General features: G+C 36.3%; 3 protein-coding genes across 3 annotated transcripts; 1 reads left to right on the top strand and 2 right to left on the bottom strand.

Annotated features, from left to right (window-relative positions):
• The first annotated feature begins 1,147 nt into the window (after positions 1-1,147).
• LOC104893163 (33 kDa ribonucleoprotein, chloroplastic) lies at positions 1,148-3,242 on the top strand. The gene is made up of 4 exons (XM_010679248.4): positions 1,148-1,718; positions 1,809-1,910; positions 2,514-2,822; positions 2,939-3,242. The coding sequence occupies exons 1-4, from the start codon at positions 1,245-1,247 to the stop codon at positions 3,023-3,025; spliced, it is 972 nt and encodes a 323-aa protein (XP_010677550.1). The 5' UTR covers positions 1,148-1,244; the 3' UTR covers positions 3,026-3,242.
• Positions 3,243-3,258: 16 nt separating this feature from the next.
• LOC104893164 (uncharacterized) lies at positions 3,259-17,023 on the bottom strand. Its single transcript, XM_010679249.3, has 12 exons — positions 16,895-17,023; positions 16,782-16,802; positions 16,581-16,681; positions 16,354-16,411; positions 16,217-16,260; positions 15,992-16,072; positions 12,651-12,721; positions 12,436-12,546; positions 11,196-11,278; positions 10,186-10,402; positions 4,118-4,201; positions 3,259-3,674 (listed from the first exon to the last, which is right to left on the bottom strand). Exons 1-12 carry the CDS (start codon positions 16,914-16,916, stop codon positions 3,608-3,610), a joined length of 960 nt encoding a protein of 319 aa, XP_010677551.1. The 5' UTR covers positions 16,917-17,023; the 3' UTR covers positions 3,259-3,607.
• Positions 17,024-21,233: 4,210 nt separating this feature from the next.
• Positions 21,234-21,986, bottom strand: LOC104893338 (uncharacterized). Its single transcript, XM_010679434.1, has one exon. It carries the CDS (start codon positions 21,984-21,986, stop codon positions 21,234-21,236), a length of 753 nt encoding a protein of 250 aa, XP_010677736.1.
• Positions 21,987-22,260: the final 274 nt, after the last annotated feature.

The following is a 22,260-nucleotide window of genomic DNA, read 5'->3' as shown; positions in this document are numbered from 1 at the left end:
AAATTGCAAGCAAGTCTTATTTTACAACCATTGGAGATGTTCTAAAGTGGTTTAGTCTCCCCTCTTTCTCCAATATGGGACACTCACATGTGATCATCAATGGAATTCAACAATATATCTATGAAGAAACAAGTGAATTTATTACTAGGGTGAACCAAGAAAGAGTATGTTCAAGTACTACACTGAGTTGGTTGGAACATTTGACAAACTATCATAATCTTTAAACTTGTGTATTTGGTGTTACATGACAACTTTCGAACTTTCTATATAAGGGGCTTTTTTCCTTTTTCTAACGTATAATCAATTGAACAAAATTTTGGCTATTTATTTGTAACATTAGTTATCTTTTTTGTTCAATAAACACTCATACTTAGTTGATCTGTTACATAGTCTGAGTTATGTACGCCAAAGAGTGATATAGGTACCATGAAATTTAATTTGAGGGTCGCCTTGTTCATCCCACATAAACATAAATAGCAAAATTAAGTGAAATTTTTGTGATAAGACCAACATAGTAAGCAACAGAAGTAATCGCACATCTGAAGTACATTAAACTTGTATATCTAGGGGATTAATTGAGAGTTCTAGACATATATTTGTTTTTTTATCTATAAGGGAGTATTTGGCAATAGCTTTTCAAGTAGCTTTTAGTGTTTGGATAAAGTTAAAATTATAAAAGGGTGAAATATAGTGTTTGAAGCAACTTTTAGTGTTCGAGAATGTATTAGAAAAATGAAAAATATTAGCTTTTGGGATAGAGATAACATATGAAGTAGTTTATAAAGATTGAATATAGTTTATTTTTGTTAAACTGCTAGTTTTACCTAACACTTATTATCATAAATATCACTGAAACTCTAACAACTTATATGTGACAGCTAACATCTAATATAACAACTGACAGCTACTACTACAGGCCTACAGCTAGCAGTTACCATAACAACTAGTTTTGTTGAACAAACCCTAACATAAATGTATTACTCAGTTTAGTGTTTAGGGGGAAATGGGATTGTTTGATATTGTAAGAACTCGTCGTAAAAATTGAAGTATACATCATCCAGCATCATTTGGTTTAGTGGTAAAGATTTGATATTTTTACCTACCAACCTAACTGAAATTTTAAAAAATTGAAGTATATATCAACAACCTTATCCATAGACAAATATGGGAGGGAAACAATCCCAACCAACGACCAATTTACCAAGCCACTTTTCACCCCTCTTTCCTCCTCTGTGTAACTAACAATGGCAGCAGCAGCAGCTTTTTCTTCCATTGTCACACCTTCATCATCCTCATCTTCTCTCGCTTTCTTCCCTTGTGAAACTTCATTGAACCATCTTTCACCCAATTATTTCCCATCTCCAAAAACAAAACCTTTCCCCAAAACCCTCACTCTTAAATCCCAGAATTACATTATCTCTTCTCTCCCTGTTCTCTTCCCTCTCCATCTATGTCACTCTTCATCTGTTGTTAACGATATCGAAGACTCGATTACTGATGAATTAGAAGAAAACCCAGATGAATTTGAACAAGATGAAGAGGATGAAGATGAAGAAGAAGAAGAGGGAGATGAATCAGAAGAAGTTCAATTTGAAGAGAACAAAGGGTTCGATTCATATGATGATCGCAGGATTTTTGTGGGTAATTTGCCTTATTCAATGACTTCAACCCAACTGTCTGAAGTCTTTGCTGACGCTGGTCAAGTACAGTCCGTTGAGGTATATTTTCTTGTTTTGATTTTTAATTTTATTTTTGTGATCATTTTGTGTAATTCTGATGGGTTGTTTTTAACCACATGAAAATTGCAGATTATATATGATAAGGTAACTGATAGGAGCAGAGGGTTTGGATTTGTTACCATGGGAAGCATCGATGAGGCGAAAAAGGCCGTTCGGACGTTTGATGGTTCTGTAAGTTCCTTTATCTTCTTCTTTTGTTAGAGCCATGTATCAATTTCTTAAATACTAGTAATTGATAGATGTTAATGATTCTGAGAAATATTTGAAGATCAATATATTGTTTATGAAGAGCATATTGTAGTGATGTAGAGATAATGTGACCTTATGTTTTAGATTATTTATCTACTTGGTGTCAAACAATCATGAATAGAGAAACTTTGATAAAAGGCAGAAAGTTTTCAACTGCTTGTCACTTGGAGACATCATTGACATCTTGATCCTTCGAACAAATTCGAATTAGTCCAACACCAGATGAAACTGACCTGTCCAATCCTTGGTATTCTTTGTCCTGGAGTTTGGGCAACAGAATTGTCCAATGGTTGATCCCAAATGAAGTCTGCACATTCGGATTTAAACCATATAACTGTTTTTATGTGAAGTGGATGGTGGATGTCTATATCAGGGAAAACATAAATGGATGGTGAAATTTTAGAACAGTTTTAGGTGACTGCAATTACCTTATAACTTAAATACTTAATCAGCAGTACAAAGTTTGACTTAGTTGAGTTTCTGATTAAATATCCCTCTTAGTAACTGAGAAGTAAAATTGGGCAGCAAGTTGGAGGACGAACTGTGAGGGTCAATTTTCCAGAAGTACCAAGAGGTGGTGAGAGGAAAGTGATGGGACCAAAAATCCGATACAGCAACCAGAGGTATGTGGATACTCCTCACAAGATCTATGCTGGTAATCTCGGATGGGGGGTTACAACACAAGGCCTCACTGATGCCTTTGCAAACTATCAAGGTTTTTTGAGTGCCAAGGTGATATATGATAGAACGAGTGGAAGATCCCGAGGTTTTGGCTTCATCACTTTCTCATCTGCTGATGCTGCTGAATCTGCTCTTTCTGCCATGAATGGGGTGGTAAGCATTATTTGAGTTTTGTCTATTGGATCTTAAATGTCAATAAACATTGGATCATACTACTGTAGCTAAATCTTTTATTGGGTATGATTTAATTCTGCAATTTATGGCACCAGGAACTGGAAGGGCGATCTTTACGACTAAATATGGCAGCCGACAGATCTCGTTCTAACACCGAGGCTTTTTCTGAGCAGACTGCATAACTTTCTTCTGTTAGCCCTTCAAAAAGGAATTAGACTGAGTTGGCTAAAATTTATACTCCCTTTGAAGTAGCAATTTTTCAGAGGGAATATAAGCGGGAAGTAGACAGATGGTTGTAAACAGCAAATGTCGCGATACCATGTAATTTATATATTCTTGTTGTAACTTGGACAAGTTATTATTTTTATTTTCTAATAGTGTACAAGTTCAATTTTTAAAGGTGGATACAGACCCATTAACAATTAGCTCTCTGATAAAGCTTCAACATTCCATAATCAGCTGAATCACGAATTACCCGGCAGAATGCAAAATCCTTGTCAAAAATTATGGTAACTAAGATTACAAAGAAAATATTGCTCGACTCAAAAAAGGATTCAGATCCTGTATTACTGCTGTCTTGCTCCCTTCCAAGATCGAACATAAACAAAATTGCATTCTTAGGTTCAATACTTGACCGGATATTGATTTCATGTGATGCAAGAAGGCAGCACGCTGGGAATCCTCCTCCAAATGCCCACAAGAAGATAAGCCTGATTCATCTCCATATACCACCATTTCTGTCAAGTGTATCAGAATGAGATTCTTCAGTGGTTCTCCTTACCAGCTAGTAGAGCATCAGCAGCCGAATCCAAATCATGGGGAAAGAAGACCCTGCATCATAAAACAGAGAATTGGGTTTAGAACCACCGTTATTATGACAGTTATTTTTAAACGAGAATAGTAGCAAAAACATATAGCTCACTAGGCATAATGTGTGCAAGAGATTTTTTTCTTCTAAATGTACTCCCCCGTTTCATTTTATATGTAAAGCAAGTTTCTCTAATGTTTACTTTGAGGACTAATATATGTTATACTATGATAGAAACGAACCCCCTCAAAAAAAAATGATAGAAAAGAATTATAAAAATTAAATCATTGGATTTTTTTATCTTAAAATACATTCATATAGTAAATATCATTTAAGAGTAATTGATGGTCAACATAGTTGTATTGAGGCTTTGTTAGATTTAACTCTTTAAACACCAAAATAAGTGAAATTTCATAAGCGCCATATTGGAAGTTACGAAAGCATGAATAAATGCTCAAAAATTTACCTGCAAGTATTGTGGTACACATTCTGACCCAGCTGATCTATGTCAGCAATACCCTTGCAACCAGCAACCACCTCAAGGACTTGCCTGCAATACAGATGTGGCTCACACTCATAAATTGACAATAACCATAACCATAAACATATAAATGACCGCAAGAATGAATATAGATCCTAAAATGGTTTAAAATTTCTGGTCAACAATTTGTCTGTTTTAAAGAATTAAGTTGAGACTATGATAAGACGAGTCATTTTACGCAAGAAACCTTATAAAATCGGGTCTTTTTGTAGGGTTCCCTTGTGTTTTACGTTTCTATACTGGACCTTTTTTTCCAAGTTGTACCCTGAACTTTTTATTTGTTGTTCCCCTGTACTAACTCAACGTTAAGTTTTCCGTTTATTTTCTTATTTTTAGTTCTTTCGATTTAAATGAGGGGAATTTTCTGCTCCTCCATGGTATCAAACTCTTTTAAAGCCGAATAATTTATCTCGCTAAATAGACAAATACGGGTACATAAGTTTTCTCTCCATGAGCGTCGAGCAATAGCTTAGGTCACAAGCTAACTATTTCCGGCACTAATGGGTTGTCGGAGAAAACCACCGTCACCACAACATAATGCAAGTAAAGGGGAAGGAGTTCACGGAGGTTCAAATACAAAGGAAAATTTGCAATCCAATGAAACAGTAACTAGGGTTTCATCAACCCAATCTGATTCGATTGTTGAAGCAATGAAGGCTGTGTTTAGTGCTCATCGTTCTGAGGCTAACTCAGGATTGCGATCCTCAATGGAGGTTATAAAACAACCAGGTAGAGAAGATAAGCAAGGGTCTGAGCAAACTCTAGCTAAACAGAGGTGTGAAGATCCTGATGTGCTAGAACCTTGTAGGAATGGGGATGAGGCAACTGGAGGTGGATCAGGAGCAGTGCGTCGGCTGGAAATGCAACCTTCTCCTCTTCCATGGGCAAAAGTGGCTGCGGAGAAATCTTTGACTGCAAAAGGGTCGTCACTGAAATTTGTGGCACCAAGTATGAAAGAAGGGACGATGGTGGCTAAGCTTGACAAAGATGAGGTGAACCATCTTGCTGAGATATGGTCTGCTGCTCTTATTGTCTATGTGGTTGGTCATACCCCCTCTATAGGTATGATCCTTAGGCATATAGAAAAAGAGTGGAATAGTGTTGCTAAACCACATGTTTTCTTACATGACAATGGCTATTTTGTGGTTAAATTTCATAATATAGATGATAGGAATGAAATTCTATATTCTGGACCTCATATGTTTAACAATAGGCCAATGATCATCAAGGCTTGGACCCCTGAATTTAGTTTTCATGATGAAATGCTGAGAGTTATCCCATTGTGGGTTAGGTTGCCTAACTTACCCTTGAGCTACTGGAGTATGGACTCTCTTAGTCGTATTGGCAGTATGATAGGAGTCCCCTTGTATGCTGATGAGTGTACTACTCACCAGAAGAGGATCTCTTTTGCAAGATTGTTGATAGAGGTGGATGTTACTAAGCCCCTGCCACAAAAGGTTATGATTGCAGAGGAATCTGGAGAATGATTGAACAAAGGATCAGATTTGAATGGGCTCCTTCATTTTGTAAGAAATGTCAAGTTGTAGGGCATGATTGTGCTAAAAAAGGAGCTGGTGTTAAAGGGGGGAAAGGTGCTGTCCCAAAGCCAATGCAAAAGTGGGTGGCCAAGCCTGTTGTTAGGAGATTCCAGTGGGGGCTGTCCAGTTAGAGGAGCAAGCTGGAACTGCGAAGGATAATAGGGAAGTAATTGAGGTGGTTGCTACAAATAGTGTGCTGATTAATCAGGCTAATACTAGAGACACGAATCTCTTGAAGCTCACCTCCATGGAATATTGTAACAAGGGGTCAAAAAGGGAAGGAAGTAGAGTATTTGAAGGGGCCTGGGGGTGATAACAGACATAGTGGATGAAGCAGGGTCAAGCTCATTCACTCTCTCACCAGGGTGATGATCATTTGTTCCTGGAATGTCGGGGATTAAGTAATCCTCTAAAGATAGGTGAAATAAAGAAGTTTATTAGTGATAATAAACTCACTTGCTTTGCTTTGCTTGAAACCAGAGTTAAGCTTCATAATAAGGTGAAGATTCAGAAAAAGTTTGGAAATCAGTGGAAATGGGAGACTAATTGTGAGAGCTCTCCTAAAGGGAGGATTTGGTTGGCTAGGGAGCCTAGCAGGCTATCTTTACATGGCCTCTTTACATGGCCTGCAGAAAAGTGTTCAGTTGATTCATCGTGAGATTAAATAAAAAAATAGTAGCCTTCATATTGGAGTGTGTGTTGTCTATGGTCTAGATGATAGGAAATCTTTATTTGCTAATTCTGACCTAGTGGAGTGTAAGTCTTGTGGTCACTTTTACCCTTGGACCAATAAAGGCCTGGGAGATGCTAGAATTGCTAGTAGAATTGATAGATGTCTGGTGAACTCCTACTGGATGACTAAGTTTTCTACCCTTGCTGTTGAATATATGAATCCTGGCATTTTTGATCATACATCATTGGTGTTGAGGTGTTGTGCTGATGAGCCTGGGAAGGGGAGACCTTTTAAGTTCTTCAATTACATGGCTGAGCATCCAGAGTTCATGCATATTATTGAGAATCAGTAGTGGTGGGGGTGACTATAGAGCATGTGTGGGATAACCTGAAGAGAATTAAGATTCGAATTAAGCATTTGCATAAAAGAGACTATGGGAAGCTTCATGATCAAATTGCTAGCACTAGAAAGGCTGTTGATCAGGTTCAATCCCTCCTAAAGGATGATCCTACTTCAAATTCTCTTGCTTGTCAGGAAAAAGAGCAACTGAAGCTCAACAAATTTTTACAGATTGATGAATCAGCTCTTAAACAGAAATCAAGAATCCAATGGCTGAAGCAAGGAGATGATAATAGCCATTTCTTCTTTCAGGCAATGAAAGAAAGGGTGCTGAGAAACAGTATTGATATTCTCAACTCTGAATTGGTGTTGCCTTGTACAACAATGATGATATTCAAAAAGAGATAGTGTGCTTTTACAAGGCTCGTTGGGTCTTCTGCTGCTGTTCTCCCTGCTGTGGACCTGCTATTGATTCGAAATGCGGCTCAAGTAAGTGCCATAGCTGCTTCTGAGTTCATTAGGCCTATCACCTACCATGAAATTGATGATGCTCTAAAGGCTATTGCTGACTCCAAAGCTCCTGGCATAGATGGGTTTAACAACCTATTTTAAAAAAAATCATGGCCTATTATAAAACATGATATTTACACTGCTGTGCTACACTTTTTTGATACTGGTGTTCTGCTGCCTGCCATTAATTGCACCTTAGTTAATTTGGTCCCTAAAGTTGCTAATCCCTCTTTTGTGAAAGAGTTCATGGGTGCACTGTTCTCTATAAAATTATTGCAAAAATTTTAACTAGTAGGATGCATTGTATGATTGGAGAAGTGGTTGATTTGGCTCAATCTGGGTTCATGCCTGGGAGGAATATCTCTGATAACATTTTGCTTGCTACAGAATTGATTAAGGGCTATACAACTAAGCACATATCCCCTAGGTGCATGGTGAAAGTAGACCTTAAAAATGCTTATGATTCCATTGAGTGGTCCTTCTTGGCTACAGTCATGGCTGAACTTGGTTTCCCTACTAAGTTTTTAACCTGGGTCATGGCTTGTGTTAGCACTGTTTCCTATTCTGTTGTTGTGAATGGTGTTTCTAGTAGGCCTTTTAAGGCTAATAAAGGGCTTAGGCAAGGTGACCCTATGTCTCCTTTTCTCTTTGCTCTTGGAATGGAGTACTTATCTAAATCATTGGGGAGTCTCAAGCACATTCCTAATTTCAATTTTCACCCTAGATGTGAAAGGCTGGGTATCACTCACCTCATGTTTGTTGATGATCTTCTCATGTTTGCTACAGCTGACTCAAGCTCAGTTCAATTGCTTTTTGATGCTTTCAACAAATTCTCCTGTGCATCTGGCCTTCAAGCTAACTTGGATAAGAGTAACATGTACATAGCTGGTGTTAATGATGATGAAAAAGCCTCTTTACAGCAGATTATGAACATCCCTTTTGGTACCTTCCCATTTAGGTACCTTGGAGTGCCTCTTACCACTAGAAAGCTTTATTATGCTGAATATAAAGCAATCATTGATAAAACAATAGCCAGGGTTCAATCATGGGCTGTCAAGAAACTAAGCTATGCTGCCAGGTTGGTTCTTGTTCAGTCAGTGTTGCAAGGTTTTCAGCTTTATTGGTGTCAAATCTTTGTTCTTCCAAAGAAGGTGATCAAGGAGGTTCAAAGAATTTGTAGGACCTTTCTATGGACTGGTCTTGATTCTAATTCAAGAAAGGCTCCTGTGGCTTGGGATACCATTTGTTTACAGAAAGTTTATGGTGGTTGGAACATAAAAGACATGCTTATATGGAATAGAGCTGCTATAGCCAAGCATTATTGGCCATTAGCCAGAAACAAGATAGGCTATGGATCAAATGGATCCATGCCTACTATGTAAAGATAAATCAGGTGCATACCATGCCTATACCATAGAGGTTGTCCTGGCCTTTAAAGAAAATCCTGAACAGCAGAGCACTCTTCCAGGAGTATAATGCTCAGCAAATGCTTAACAGTGAAGTTTTCTCCATGACAAGGTTCAAAGGAGGCGAGTAATTTGTAATCATGGTGCAAGCCCTAAAGCTATATTCATCACATGGCTAGCTTTACATGACAAGTTGGCTACAAAGAGTAGGCTTTACTCTTGGGGCATCATTCCTGATAATCAGTGTGTTCTTTGTGGGAGTGCTGCAGAGAGCATCTCTTCTTTGATTGTCCTACTGCCAATGCAGTTTGGAAGACTTGTTTGCAACAGATAGGCCTAGTCTATCACAGCAGAAGTTTTGAAGCTGAAATTCAACTGGTGGCTAAAAGGAGTCACAGCAAGGCACCCCAGAACCAGCTCTATACTATGTTCTTCACTGAGACTTTATATAAGTTATGGACTTATAGGAATAGCCTGGTGTTTACAGGAGTTAAAATTGATAATCTAAGTCTTTGTAAACAGATTATCTTTACTGTTGCTTGTAGGTGTAATGATGATGTTAGGAGGCTTCTTATAGTTTAGTTCTACTCAGCGTGTTGAGTAGTGCTAGGTGGTGTTGTCCTCTTGTTGGGGCTGCTTGCTCCTCTTGGGATGACTAACTTGTTGATGTTGGTGGTTTGTTTTGGTTTTTTTTGGTTTTCAATAATAACTTTGAATTGCCAAAAAAAAAAAAAAATAATTTATCTCGCTCCTAATGTAAGTCTAAAGAACTGAAATAAGAAATCAATGGAAAACTTGAGACATACTTAATAGAGGGACGCAACATCGAACTAATATGAAGCTTAAGATATGAAGTAACTGGAATAAAAAAAACATTGGGGTACATCATAGAAATCGGTAGAACACAGGGGTATCCTATAGAAAAACCCTGTACCTTTTTGTCAAAAACTACATATTAACACCAAAAAGGTTGCAAAATAGTAGTGTGGTACCCATATCATCTTATAGTATGTTAGCCCACACTTCCGACATTGTCTAAGCATGCGAAAGTCATGTGAACTCTTTTTTCTTTTCAGTTTCTTTTTCTTTCTTCATCTTTTCACTTTGAAGTTCCCTTGACAAGCATAATATGGATTGAAAGTTGGCAATAGGAAGAAATCAAAAGGCAGAAAGAAAAACATAGATCACCTTAATTTTACGTGCTTAATCAATGTCCGAAACATAGGTCAACACACTGAAAAGGAACATGAAGGACATTGGTACTACTCAAAACTTTTTTGGTGATAAAATATAGTTTTTCAAAAAATTATTTTATAAGGTAGCTTTTCACAAAATGACTTGTAAAAGGTGGATTTTCGCAAAAAATAGAATTCACTACTTAAAAAGGACTAAAGAGAGCACAAGTAACAAACTTGAAAAAAGTGTGGTCTCAAGGCAATGGTGTACTAAGCCAAAATCATAAATACCAAAAGTTTGAAAAAGAACAGCCGGGATGAACTTATAAATTTAGAACTATATTCAACTAACCGAACTAAGCAGGGTTCATTTCGCCCTTTGACAAGGGACTCTGGATCATATCTCTCTTTCTTTTTCGATGGCCATGTTGACTTGACCATTTTGATCCCTGCATGAGTGTTCTTCATCTCACAGTACGGTGAATCTGTTTCAATCATCATCCTTTCAACAGGAATTCCTTTAACCACCTCAAGATTTTCAGCAGTCTTGAGAGAGCAGCCATTGACTCCTGTTTGTAACAGTCATAAGTGAAAAGAATCACAAGTGAAGAATTTGACACTGCTTGAACCTAAGAATTATGTGTAAAGAACTATCAAACTCACGTGCAATGTGCGACTCCTTTCCATTTAACTACCAAATGAATTAAACAGCAAAAGCGTGATATGTTCCATGCATAGCTAAGAAGTTAAAATTTTACAACAGTTCCAAACATAAAACAACTTCAACAACATCACAAACATACAGCCAGTTATAGGAAAAAGATCTTTGGATTTAAAACAAAAACACAATAGCACCAGGTAACAGCAAAGTGGACAGTAATGAAAAACTACAACCAATATCCTTCACTATGTTTTCAATGGAGCATACAACATATATATTCTAGTTTACATTGCTCCAAACTAAAGCCTATATAAAGTTGCTGTACATGAGTCTCAGCTAGCTATAGCAGTAGAAGAAAATGATTAATTTCCCTGCTATTCTGAAAACAGGCCAACGCTCCTAGTCCTCAAATTATCAAGAGCCAGTAATTATTCTCTCGGAGAATATAATGTGCGTGAGTTGTCATGTGCCTACGGGTGTCCCAACAATAAGAGAAAAAAAGAAAATGGTTGCTCTATACAACTGTCATAATTAGTCAACGACTACAGTGTATGTCAGTTATCAATCGCTATTCTCACTGTATTAATTAATAATCTATATACTATTACTCAAATCGACAACTGTGCTCCACTACTATCTGAAGTCTAAACTGCAGATAATAGATGCATGTAAAAGCTTTCTAGGGTAAGAAGGGTATTTACCAATGTACAAATTACTGAAAGAAAGTAGTTTATCACGGTCTTCTGCACTTCCAGTAAAAGAATGAGCAACTCCAGCAAAGAATCTGCAAGCCAAGAATGTGATAGTGACATCAAAATTCTGCATATGAAGAGAATATAGGTAACTGAATCAGTCAGCTATTACATACAGTAGATTGCATGTCATATCTCATACAACTGTCATACAGGAGAAAAAAAGAATCTCTCTTGCAGCAATTTATCCTTTGTCTAAGTATTCTTCACTCAACCTTGTTCTCTTGACCCAATCTCAAGTTTTTAACAATCTTTGCATAAAGGGCCCAATAAAATTGCTGCTAAACAATCATAACTCTACTCCGTTTCAGACACTACTCGAGAATGATCAGATCCGGGATAAAATTTAATTAAGCAGTTCTAATCATATATTATTTGATAGATCCCCATTACTGTCACGTACTTCAGGTCACATCCCAGGCAAATTAGACTAATCTGACGTCACCAATTTGAGAGGAATGAGTGTTGACATAGACACTACTGCAATAACAGATTAATAATACAGAGCAACATGAAGATAACATGATTAAATTATAGCGTGGTTCTACTATTTTCTCTTTTCAAGATGTATATACAGAACAGATAAGCTCAGCATGCATATAGAAACTGAAACTTCTATGTTGTGGGAAAATTACATGGGGACAAAAATCTTTGACACATGGAGCTAATTTGTGTTACAACTACATACAGTATGCTGGAAGCTGAACTTTTAGAAAAGACAGCAAATAGCAGATAAAGGTAGATATTAGTTGTTTTAAATTTTTAAGAAATAGAATGTTGGAAGTATAATGATTTGTGCATCTTGTAGGTTAATTGTAGGTATCATGACATGATTATCATCCAATAGATGATCATAATTCATAGCCAAAGAAAGCTTGTCAGCGGAGGAGCAAATGAGCTCAGTTAACTATAATAATGTCTAGTGTTCTCTAACAAGCTTGACTAATTCTAACTACACTATAGACACGGAACTTTTAAACAAAGATGATAGAAACAGAAAAAGAAGAAATAAAAAAAAATCATCAATATACATCTGAAAACATCATTTTAGCAGGATAATTGTCAATAATGGATTTTACCGGGTCCAGCACAGCAACCAGTTACATATTAGCTGGAATTTGAGATACAGGCAATACCATGCAGTAAGATCAGACTCAAATGATACAAAGGCGAAAGGATATTAATGTACCTGCTTTTATTGTGATCGAGAATATCACAGAAATCTGCTGCAGCTTCGCGCATATGCAGGAACATTGGCAGCTTCATAGCATATGCCAGTTCAAATTGCCTTTCAAAATACCTAAGACCAAAAAGAAACATCCGTGCATTTTCACATGTCTGAAAAATGAGCACTCAGAACAAGTTTTTAAAAGTGCCAATATAAATTTAATAGGAGCAACATACTTCTTTTGGATATCAGCTGGACAAAACTGAAGTCTGTCATAGTCCAGTCCACATTCGCCAATTGCCACGACCTTCCTTAAATAGTAAATCATAGATATCAAGCACACAAGCATTTGGATGCTAGAACTCTATCTAAAGACTATCCATAGGGAAGAAGAATCATGCAAAAATCAACTAAAGCCCTTTCAAGCCAAACATATCCTCTTATTGAGACATCCATTTGACAGCAGATTGACAGATAAACAAAATGTCCAGGTTTTAAAAGAGAAAAATTATCAATCTTTACGCTGCCACAGTGGTAAAACAGGACTTCAAACACGCCCCCACCTGACAATTCTCAGCTGAAAGTAAGACCCAAAGAAAGCAGCTTAACCAACAAACAATTTGATGCTCAAACAGTCAAATACTAAGGCAGAAAACAAGATTAACAACGCGAAACACAGAGAGGTAGTTAAGCATGAAAGTATGATCCACACCAATATGATTGATCCCCTATGTAACTGAAAGATATGGTGCCAGTTATATAATATGCCACACAAGCAGCCAAAACCTAACTGGTTCTTTATTTTCACCTGATGTCATTAATAGCTACTACCTCTGTTTCTAAAAGATTGTTACACTTTCACCTTTCACGCATGCCAATGCAAATCTTTGATCACTAATATCTCTAGTTATGTATTTATAAAAATGGTAAAAGTGGATATGTATAGAAGTACTACCTCCGTCTCAGAATAAGTGCAACATAGAGAAATGGCACACAAAGAAAGTTGGGCCCACTTTTAATTACCTTGGTTAAAGATTAAACCAAAAAGTAGTGGACCTTAAGGACAATTTAATCTTCCCTTTGAAATGAAAAAGGGAAGAACTCCTGCAATAGCGCAGCAGACCACGACAACAAATTGTAGCAACTCACAGGCCGTCGATAGAAGAACTCCGATAAGACTTCGAGTCGACAAAGCCATGGATAACAAAATAAAAGAACTCTAATTGTTGTTGCCTCAAAGAGGTCGTGACAGAGAAGGAGAAGTAATTCAAATTTTTAAAACAAATGAAGATCCAAGAAATTTGCATACCAACCGAAAAATTATGGTGAAAAAATCATCTTGTTTAATATCAAGTGGATGTATCAATTTGGCCTTCGATTGAAGGTGGGTACGTTCAAGGTTTTGATAATGTTTGGGTACTGGCTAGAATTTCATCGCTTTCTCACACTTCCAAAATGGCCTTCAATCCACCAGCCGTCTGTGGTGGTTTTTTTGTTAGTTCAATGGTGGCACAGTGGGGTCAATGGTTTAGTTCAAAGAAGACTAATAGAGACGAGTTAGAGAGAGAGAGAGAGTGGTGGTGGTTTGGGTGGTCGGTGAGTTGTGGGGTGGAAGGTGGGTGGTGAGTGAGTGCAAATGACAGTTGAGGAAGGAGATTGGGGTTGTCACTTGTCACGAGGGGTGGGTCAAGGAGAAAGAGGGGTAGGAGAAAGAGGGGGTGGGATTAGAATGGTAACAAGGATTAAGCTAGTAGGTGAGTAGTTACTTAGATTGGTGTATAAAATGAGTAAATGGCAGTTTTGTAATAAAATCAAGCAGAACTTTTCATTTTTTTTAGCTTGGTAGCACTTATTATGACATTTGCTTCAAAGGAAAGTGTTGGACTTATTTAGAAACGGAGTTTAGTATATATTAAGATGAATCTCACAAGATCCAACAAGACTATATTTTTCCTTATGTATAAATCACAAACGATTATCAACGTGTAATTTGTGAATATGAAAATTCAGCGAAGTGTAACAATCTCTTAAAAACGAAGGGTAGTACATAGGAATTGACCATAATACCTTGCAAGCAACAACAATGTCAAAGCTTTAATCCCATTAAAACTGGGCTCCAGTCCATCTATGAATAAAGATTTTTATCTCACATGGATCCTCTGCCTCCATCAATTCTATCAAGTGCTAGAGACTTGCAAATGCAAACCTAATTTCTTCATATCACTTCTAAGTTCTAATGACTACCATACAAGGCATCTTCAGCCTCCCCCGACTTCCTCTAAAATCTCTAGTATCCCAACTTTCCACTAGTCCACTTGCATTCTCTAGACGATGTTCACATGACTAAACCACCATAATTGGTTCTCTTCTATATTATCCTCAATGTCTGCAACTCCAACGCTCGTTCGAAAATCCTCGTTCCGTATTCTATCCTCTTAATGTGTTCCTACACATCAATCTCAACATGTACATCTTTGCTATTCCCATCTTCCTATTGTGGTCTTTCCTGAAGGCCATATAATAATGTTGGTCTCATAGTTGTCCTACAAAAAAAAATTAACCTTAGAGGTACACTACGATCGCACAAAATCACAATAAAGGTCCTCTCCATTTCCGCCACCTTGATTGTATTCTATGAGTCACGCACCTCTTGGTCAATATTCTTATCCCTTTGTAAGATTGACTCAAGGTACTTGAAATGCTCACTCATAGACAATCCTCAATCCAATGTTACCACATCCTCAATTGCCTCCCCCTCAATACTAAAATTGCAAAATGACAAATAAAAGGGGTCAATGTATATGCTTACTGTTACATGTTGCTTCTGCAGCAAAATCAAACTATAAATGACTGTTATAATGGGGACATATAGGACTAGAAAGAAGTATAAAATGGCCTGAGTATAAAGCATTTTGCTCTCTACATAAATTATCAACCTAATTAATTTTGCTGATGATGTGCATACATTCACTATTACAGTTTATCTTAGTAGATTGAATAGTTTCATCATAAAGTAAGCATGCCTCAGATTAATAAAGATTCATATATTCCAACAGTTCCATGCATCAAGAAAGAAAGAAAGCTTTGTCTACAGTAGATAATGTTCTTTAAGACCCTAATAATCTTCTCCTTTTTAAGAAGGTATTGATGAGAAATTCAATCATTAAGGGGGCTGGAAGATAATTTTAATAAAGCACAAAATTGAATGCTGATAGCAAAGAAAATCTTTTTGGTTACTGAAAATTTTCTGTACAGGTGGTGTGCAATTGTTAAGCTTTTTTTATATTATTCAAATACGTGAATATAGCATCAGAAAATCAGGTCATGTAAAAGAATTAGTCAATTTAACGTCAAAAAAAAAAAAATTTAATTGAGCTGCTCTAAGTATTGTTTGCTGTTGTTGTGAATAACTACTGTTTATTGTATGTAACACACAGACTAAAGACTAATCGGTAAACGGCAAACATAGTACACAACCAAACTAACAAGTCAAAGTAACATTTGCACATGGTCAAGTTTCATAATCAGCATTCCATATATCTCAAATAATATCCAGATTTTTAGAAATAATCCCTACCTTACCCTTCTGAACTCCCTCCTTAGCTAGAGATAGAAGTGCCTGAAAATGCTGTTCTGGATCGCCACTTTCTTCAAATTCCTTGGAGCAACAGCACGTTTCACAAAAAAATAAATTTATTCAAATTTAAACTCAAGCAAACATCACAATACAGTTAGTAATCATCATATAGTAACTAGTAAGCTATCTCCAGTGACAAAGGAATTGAATCGAATAATGACATACATTGCATCTAGTTGGATGCACACCAACAGTACAAAATAGCCTTCCTACAAAGGGTAACACCATAAATTACCAAAAATTTATATAAACACAATCCAATGCTTCAATTCAAGAACAAAAAAACATCAACATATCCAAACCATCAGTTTCTGCAATTGCTAAAGCTTCCTTTGACTCCTCAAGGGATCCTCCAGTAACCTAAACCCAGTAAAATTCAAATAATTGCCACAAAAGTCATTACTTTCAAGGTAAATACAGCACAATTCATCATAACACAGTAAAGTATAAACCCAGATAAGAAAAATTAAAAATATCATAGATTTCATCGAAAAACAAAACATCAGTATCACAAAAAGAGATGAATTACGATGATTCGATCAATTCCAGTGCTCCAAGCTCTTTTTAACACTGTTTGGATGTCTGAGACATGGCATTGCTTGCCATGATAGATTCCTTTAAACATGCCATCTATAAATTAAAGAACTTCAGCAATTTAGATGACAAAACATTAAAATGAAGGAACAACAATGAAAAAGAGCATCAAATGTTGGAAAAGAAAAATTCTTACCTGTAAAATTAACTGCTATATCTGTCGTATAGAAGAAAAAAATGATGATTAAAAAATGTAGTTAAGGTTGAATTAAGCTAAAAAATTGTTAAAGAGCAGAAAATATGACTTGCCTATCATCCGCAATGCAGCCATTGGTGTAGTGTGTTTCTTTTGGGAGGGGGATTATCAGGGAGGTTTTTGTTACTAGAGTGGAAAATATAATCTTGTTTGGCAATTCATGTTAGTGGGTCGTACTCATATTTGATTTCGTGTCGATTTCCCGATTGACCGTCAAATATATCAAAAATAATGTAAAAAGTAGAATACTTGCATAATATGATGAATATAACTAATCGGGTTGAAGTACGCTTTTTCTCTCCCCTCTCTCCTCTCTATTTTCAAAAACCCTAGCCTCCATTATTGATTTTTAAAGGGGCTTCCATCGGTTTTTACCGTTGGAAAGCCCCCACCTTTGTTTTTTATTTGTTTTTAGGTTTCCAATAACGATTTCTCCCTCGAAAGAAAGGGTTTTCGATCTCCTTCGTAAGAAAAGGTTTTTCGATCTCCTTCGAAAGACAAGGTTTTTCGACCTCCTTCGAAAGACAGGGTTTTTCTCCTCTTTTAGAGGGGGAATTTCTACAGGTTACAATCCGGGATACTAGATCTAATGGATTGCCGTGAAATTATTTTGTTGGTGAAGAATTATGCAAGATCACAAAGGTTATCAATTTTTCGAATACGGTCAGATGAATCCGACGGAAATCATCCTCACGACTACAAGGGATCGTTAGATTGTCTCTCCAACAAGGCTGTATTTTCCAGCGATATAAGCGGGAGATGTTCCACATTGCAAGATTTGTTTGACGATCGTAGTTTTTATGAAGGAAATTTTTGTTTGATTCAACTTATGTATTTGTTTGATTCGATTGCTTATGTAGATGTCGTATGACTTTTTATTAATGAATTAATTTTACTATTCAAAAAAAAAAAAAAAACTAATCGGGTTGAATTTGTGTCATTCATGTTCATGTTCATGTTCGTGTTTCTTTCAATGACTTCAAGTCGGGTTCATGTCGTATTATCCGGTCGTGTCAAGTATTGCTAGTCATGCACCTGGATATACCATGTGCATGGTACATCAAAGAGGCCAATACTATTTTGTACTCATCTAGAACCACTAAATGAGCATAGTGATAGCTCAAAATGAGCAAAAAAATATTTTTTGAGTACACCATGCTCATGATGCACCCTGGTGTATGTTAAAGATTGTACTCTCTCTAGAATTGTAGGTCTATCTCTAAAATAGAAGAGGTTTTGTCACAATTGGATGTAATTTTTTCAAAAGAATTAGGTCAAATCGCATTGTTCGATTAATTAAATAATTTTTCAATGGTTAAATGTAATTAATGCTTACATAGACGTCCCTCAGCCTCTTTTCTTGATGTCACTTACTTTCTTTATTACTTTAATTTTTCCCTCAATTTGACTATAAATATCAACTATTATAAATGTGTAAATCTGATATGACTTGAAAATTTTATGTTTTCTTTTACGTTTATACGTTGTTCCTTTTATGAACATGAGTAGATTTACTAGTTAAGCAAAATCTAATGACGGAGTCTTTAATATATGAGTTGGACATAAATTAAAAGAATGATTTTCCAAAAGTGTCGAAAAAATGTCCCAATTTGGTGCATAGGTAAACTAATTCTAAAATTCGGTAGTATGCAAGCATCAAGCTAGTTGTTTTACCTACATTCTGAAAGCTCAAAGTAGATAAATTTTCACCTATTTATTAGTTGTTGGAAATTTTAGCCACTTTTTAAGTAGTTCAAAATTTTTGCTACTTATTCAAAGTTGGTAAAAATAAGATGTGATAGAAACTAAAATTTATTTAATATATATAAGTGCTTCCTGTTTGGAACTAGCGCGAGACATTTAGTGGCTAGTAAGCGGTGTCACTATTACTTTCTAGCAATATCTTCGAGTGAAACTATTGTCTGACTAGTTTTACACACGAAGAAAAGAAAGGAAGATATGAGGAAAGGGGGATATTGTTTAAGAATTCAAATAAGAGGGGGGAAATAGCTTGACGTAGTCGGAAAGTATGGAGAAAAGCAAACGCTAATCTCGATCAAGAACAGACAGATTTACAAGCGATAAATCTGTTAAACTCCGAAATCCACCAGAAAGAGTATGAACTCTGTGATATTATTAAAAGTCAAAAACTGCCTCCAAACATTGACCTAATAATGTTTAAATACGTAAAACAAAACCCTAATACGTAATTAAGGAAATAATAAAATTCGGAAATAATTAAAATGCCTATTTCGGGCCTTAAACGAACTCGGATGGCTTAAAAAGCCTATACGTCACGGCATAGCGGCGTGTTTGACTCGTTGGCCCATTCTGCTTCTGAAAAGGTATCACAATAGGCAATCGGACTCCGTCGGCCCAGATTAGTGCAAATCATTTCAGGCTTTTTGTCGCGCTTCCTTACCGAACTTATCCGCCAATCTTCCTACGTCAGAGCTCAAAGGCAGGATGGTGGTCATATACTTCAAACGACGATGCTTATTTACTCCTAAGGACACTAATGAACTAATCACGATATGTTAGATTACAAAGTAAAGTAAATTATGGATCTCAACATCAAGACTAAATTTCAATATGTGAGTCAAAAGTAAATTGATAGATGATTACTCAAAATCACAGCAATTCAAGGCATCATTCCACCCATATAACTAGTTAAATATAAATAGTGGTATTTTTAAATAATCAACACAGTTGGAATAGTATCTTTGTGGTGTGCTATACAAGACTAAATGTGTTCCATGAACAACAATATTAGGCAAACGCAATTCCTTCCATAAAAGGTGAGAAATCATGCATTTGAGAACATCAAAAGATAGACATTTTTTTCCTAAGAGTAGAGAAAAAGCTCTTTATGTAGGACACACTCTTAGTATTATGCAATATGGGATCAATGAAATACTTTTAAAAGTTAGAGCTCGACTTGCTCCTCCCAAAAATCTTAGTTTTGTAGCCAGCAGATGCCTTGTGCACAAAAATCTTCGTTCTAAGAAATTTTTCCTGCATAATAGAAAAAAGTAGGTATTAAACATGCATCACCAATTAACTTATGCATTATACCAATTTGACTGACTTGATTGCAGAATTGTTCCAATAATGGATAAATTGCATGCAGAATCTATTATATATATGACGAAGATTTAAGAATAATACAACAGCATAAGGCAGCAAGAAGAATTACAACAGAAACTTACATGTTTGATCTCGGACCATATGCTCTACAAATATTTAGGTCTGGACCAATGAAATATGTCCAAATTCTCTTTCAACCTTGCTTCATTTAAGGTTTTCGGCAATACATTATGACCCATCTGAAGCCCCTAATGAAGAGCTACTTGTGCAGGAGACTTCCCTAACTCCTCCACATGCAACTATATTAAGAATAGGATTCGCAAGAAGCCTTTTGTCATTTGCTTCAGGAAATTAAGAACCTAATGGTGAGTATCCATGAGAAGCAAAACGATCACAAGACATTTTATTTGAGGTAAAGCAAAACTATCAAACTTAAAGGCCTTGATAAATTGCAAATAGTAGTAATACAACCTTGAATATGAGTACAATCAATATGTCGATAACCCAACTACATCAAAAATAAAATAAAAGTGAGCTACTAGCAAAATAGGGAGTATTTGGGCTCAATTGATTAGCAGCCCAATTAGGGAATAAAAGGCCTCCTAGGACCCTAGATAGGTGGCAATAGTGGGTCCCACCACTAAGTTGACCTTATTAAGAGTTTGGGGATCCACTAACAGGTTGAAGTAGTCAATTGCCTGCAAAGGTAATCTAGCCATTGACCTCAGAAAAGCCCACTCGACCAATGCTCCCCAGCTGGAGATCCCCAACACTATAAATACCAGTTGCTTCATTAATGAACAGGTGTTGATGAATTCTCACCTAACAAACCAGCAGAGCACCTCTCTCTACCTCTATCATCAACTGACTTGAGCGTCGAAGGGGTGATCCCAGAACAACCCCCCGGGTAATCTAACCTTGTTTTGCAGGTTTCCGGTGTACGGATAATTAACTCAGGTCAACGCTCTTGGGGCTAACTCCTACTTATCACACATTAGCATCCATAAATTGTGGATAGAAACAGTTTGGCGCCGTTTGTTGGGGAATAGTACAGGAAGTTGCTTCACCACCACTCAGTAAGATTCACCCCTGTTGCTACTTAGTAAAAACCAGGGCCGTTTCTGAGTTATCGGTGGCCCGTGGGGCGAACTACAAAAATGGGTCCCTTCTTAACAAGTAACATAAAATTTTTAAATTTCTAGAGTATGCAAAAACTAAAAAAAAAGTTGTAAATGACAAATTTTATTATGTTAAAAAATAAACTTCGTACAAAAAGTAGTAAATTTTCATTGGAAACGCAAATGGTCATATAAGAAAATTCCTACGAGCATTTCTAGAAGCAAAGTCACTAAAAATAGTATCTACATCAACATGCTCTAATATATTTTTGTCAATACATAATATGGCAAGACCATTCAACCTTTCTTGTGATCTTGACGATCTCAAGTAGTTTTTCAATAATTTTAGTTTTGAAAAACTTCTTTCAGTTGATGCAACAGTCACTGGCCTAAATAGAAATTTTAAAATCCGATAAGCAATTGAAACATTTGGATAACAGTCTGCACCTTTGACAAACTCAAGAATTTCAAATGCGGACATCACCATATTTGGCAAAGTCATTTGCAATACTTTTAACTCTGAAAAAAGATCATCTGCATCAACATCAGACAAATCATTATGAGAAAACTGAGTTTTAAAATTTGTGCAAGATTTTCTTAATTCATCATTATCCAAAGATTTTAATGTTTTTGCATCAAACAGAAATCCAAATATAGTTTGAAATACTTGTAATTGCTCAAATCTATTGTTCAATGAAGTTATTGCCATATCAACAACCACCAAAAAGTAATTAACTCTAAAAGATTCCTCGGGTGATTGTATTTCCCCATCACTATCATTCTCATCAAATCGTCGTTTCCTAAATATGCGACGCTTTGTTGGAAGTGTTGCCTTTATATCCATATCGATTGCTAGACTTTTGGCAATATTCATGCTGGATTCAAAGCCTTCAATTCTATATTTCTCAAAGTATGACATTATACCTTCCACTTCTTTCATTGTGGTTCCAATGCACATAGATTTTTATTGTAACTTCTTACTCACAATGTTAATAGCAAATAAGATCTCATACCATATTACCATGCCAAGTAAAAATTCAAAGCTCCCAATAGAATTAGTCAAACTTTCAGCTTCATTTTTCGTCTTAGCATCATCAACACTAGAATCATAGAGTTCTAACAAAGCTGGCCTTATTTGAGGAGCTTGAAATCTAATGGCTTTAACACTTTTTATTCGACTCTCCCATCGAGTATTGCATAAAGATTTAAGTGTT

Source organism: Beta vulgaris, chromosome 5 (assembly GCF_026745355.1).
Source record: "Beta vulgaris subsp. vulgaris cultivar EL10 chromosome 5, EL10.2, whole genome shotgun sequence".
In the NCBI taxonomy this organism is placed as follows: Eukaryota; Viridiplantae; Streptophyta; class Magnoliopsida; order Caryophyllales; family Amaranthaceae; genus Beta; species Beta vulgaris.
This window is presented reverse-complemented; position numbering and strand designations above follow the sequence as displayed.

Excerpts from the sequence above, each read along its gene's own strand:
- LOC104893163 (XM_010679248.4), top strand. The coding sequence starts at position 1,245 with ATGGCAGCAGCAGCAGCTTTTTCTTCCATTGTCACACCTTCATCATCC. Across the intron at positions 1,719-1,808 it reads GTCAAGTACAGTCCGTTGAG|ATTATATATGATAAGGTAAC; the intron begins GTATATTTTCTT and ends TGAAAATTGCAG. Across the intron at positions 2,823-2,938 it reads TTTCTGCCATGAATGGGGTG|GAACTGGAAGGGCGATCTTT; the intron begins GTAAGCATTATT and ends TTATGGCACCAG.
- LOC104893164 (XM_010679249.3), bottom strand. The coding sequence starts at position 16,916 with ATGGCTGCATTGCGGATGATAG. Across the intron at positions 12,547-12,650 it reads CCAGCTGATATCCAAAAGAA|GTATTTTGAAAGGCAATTTG; the intron begins GTATGTTGCTCC and ends TTTTGGTCTTAG. Across the intron at positions 11,279-12,435 it reads CTCGATCACAATAAAAGCAG|ATTCTTTGCTGGAGTTGCTC; the intron begins GTACATTAATAT and ends CTTGGCTTGCAG.
- LOC104893338 (XM_010679434.1), bottom strand. The coding sequence starts at position 21,986 with ATGAAAGAAGTGGAAGGTATAATGTCATACTTTGAGAAATATAGAATT.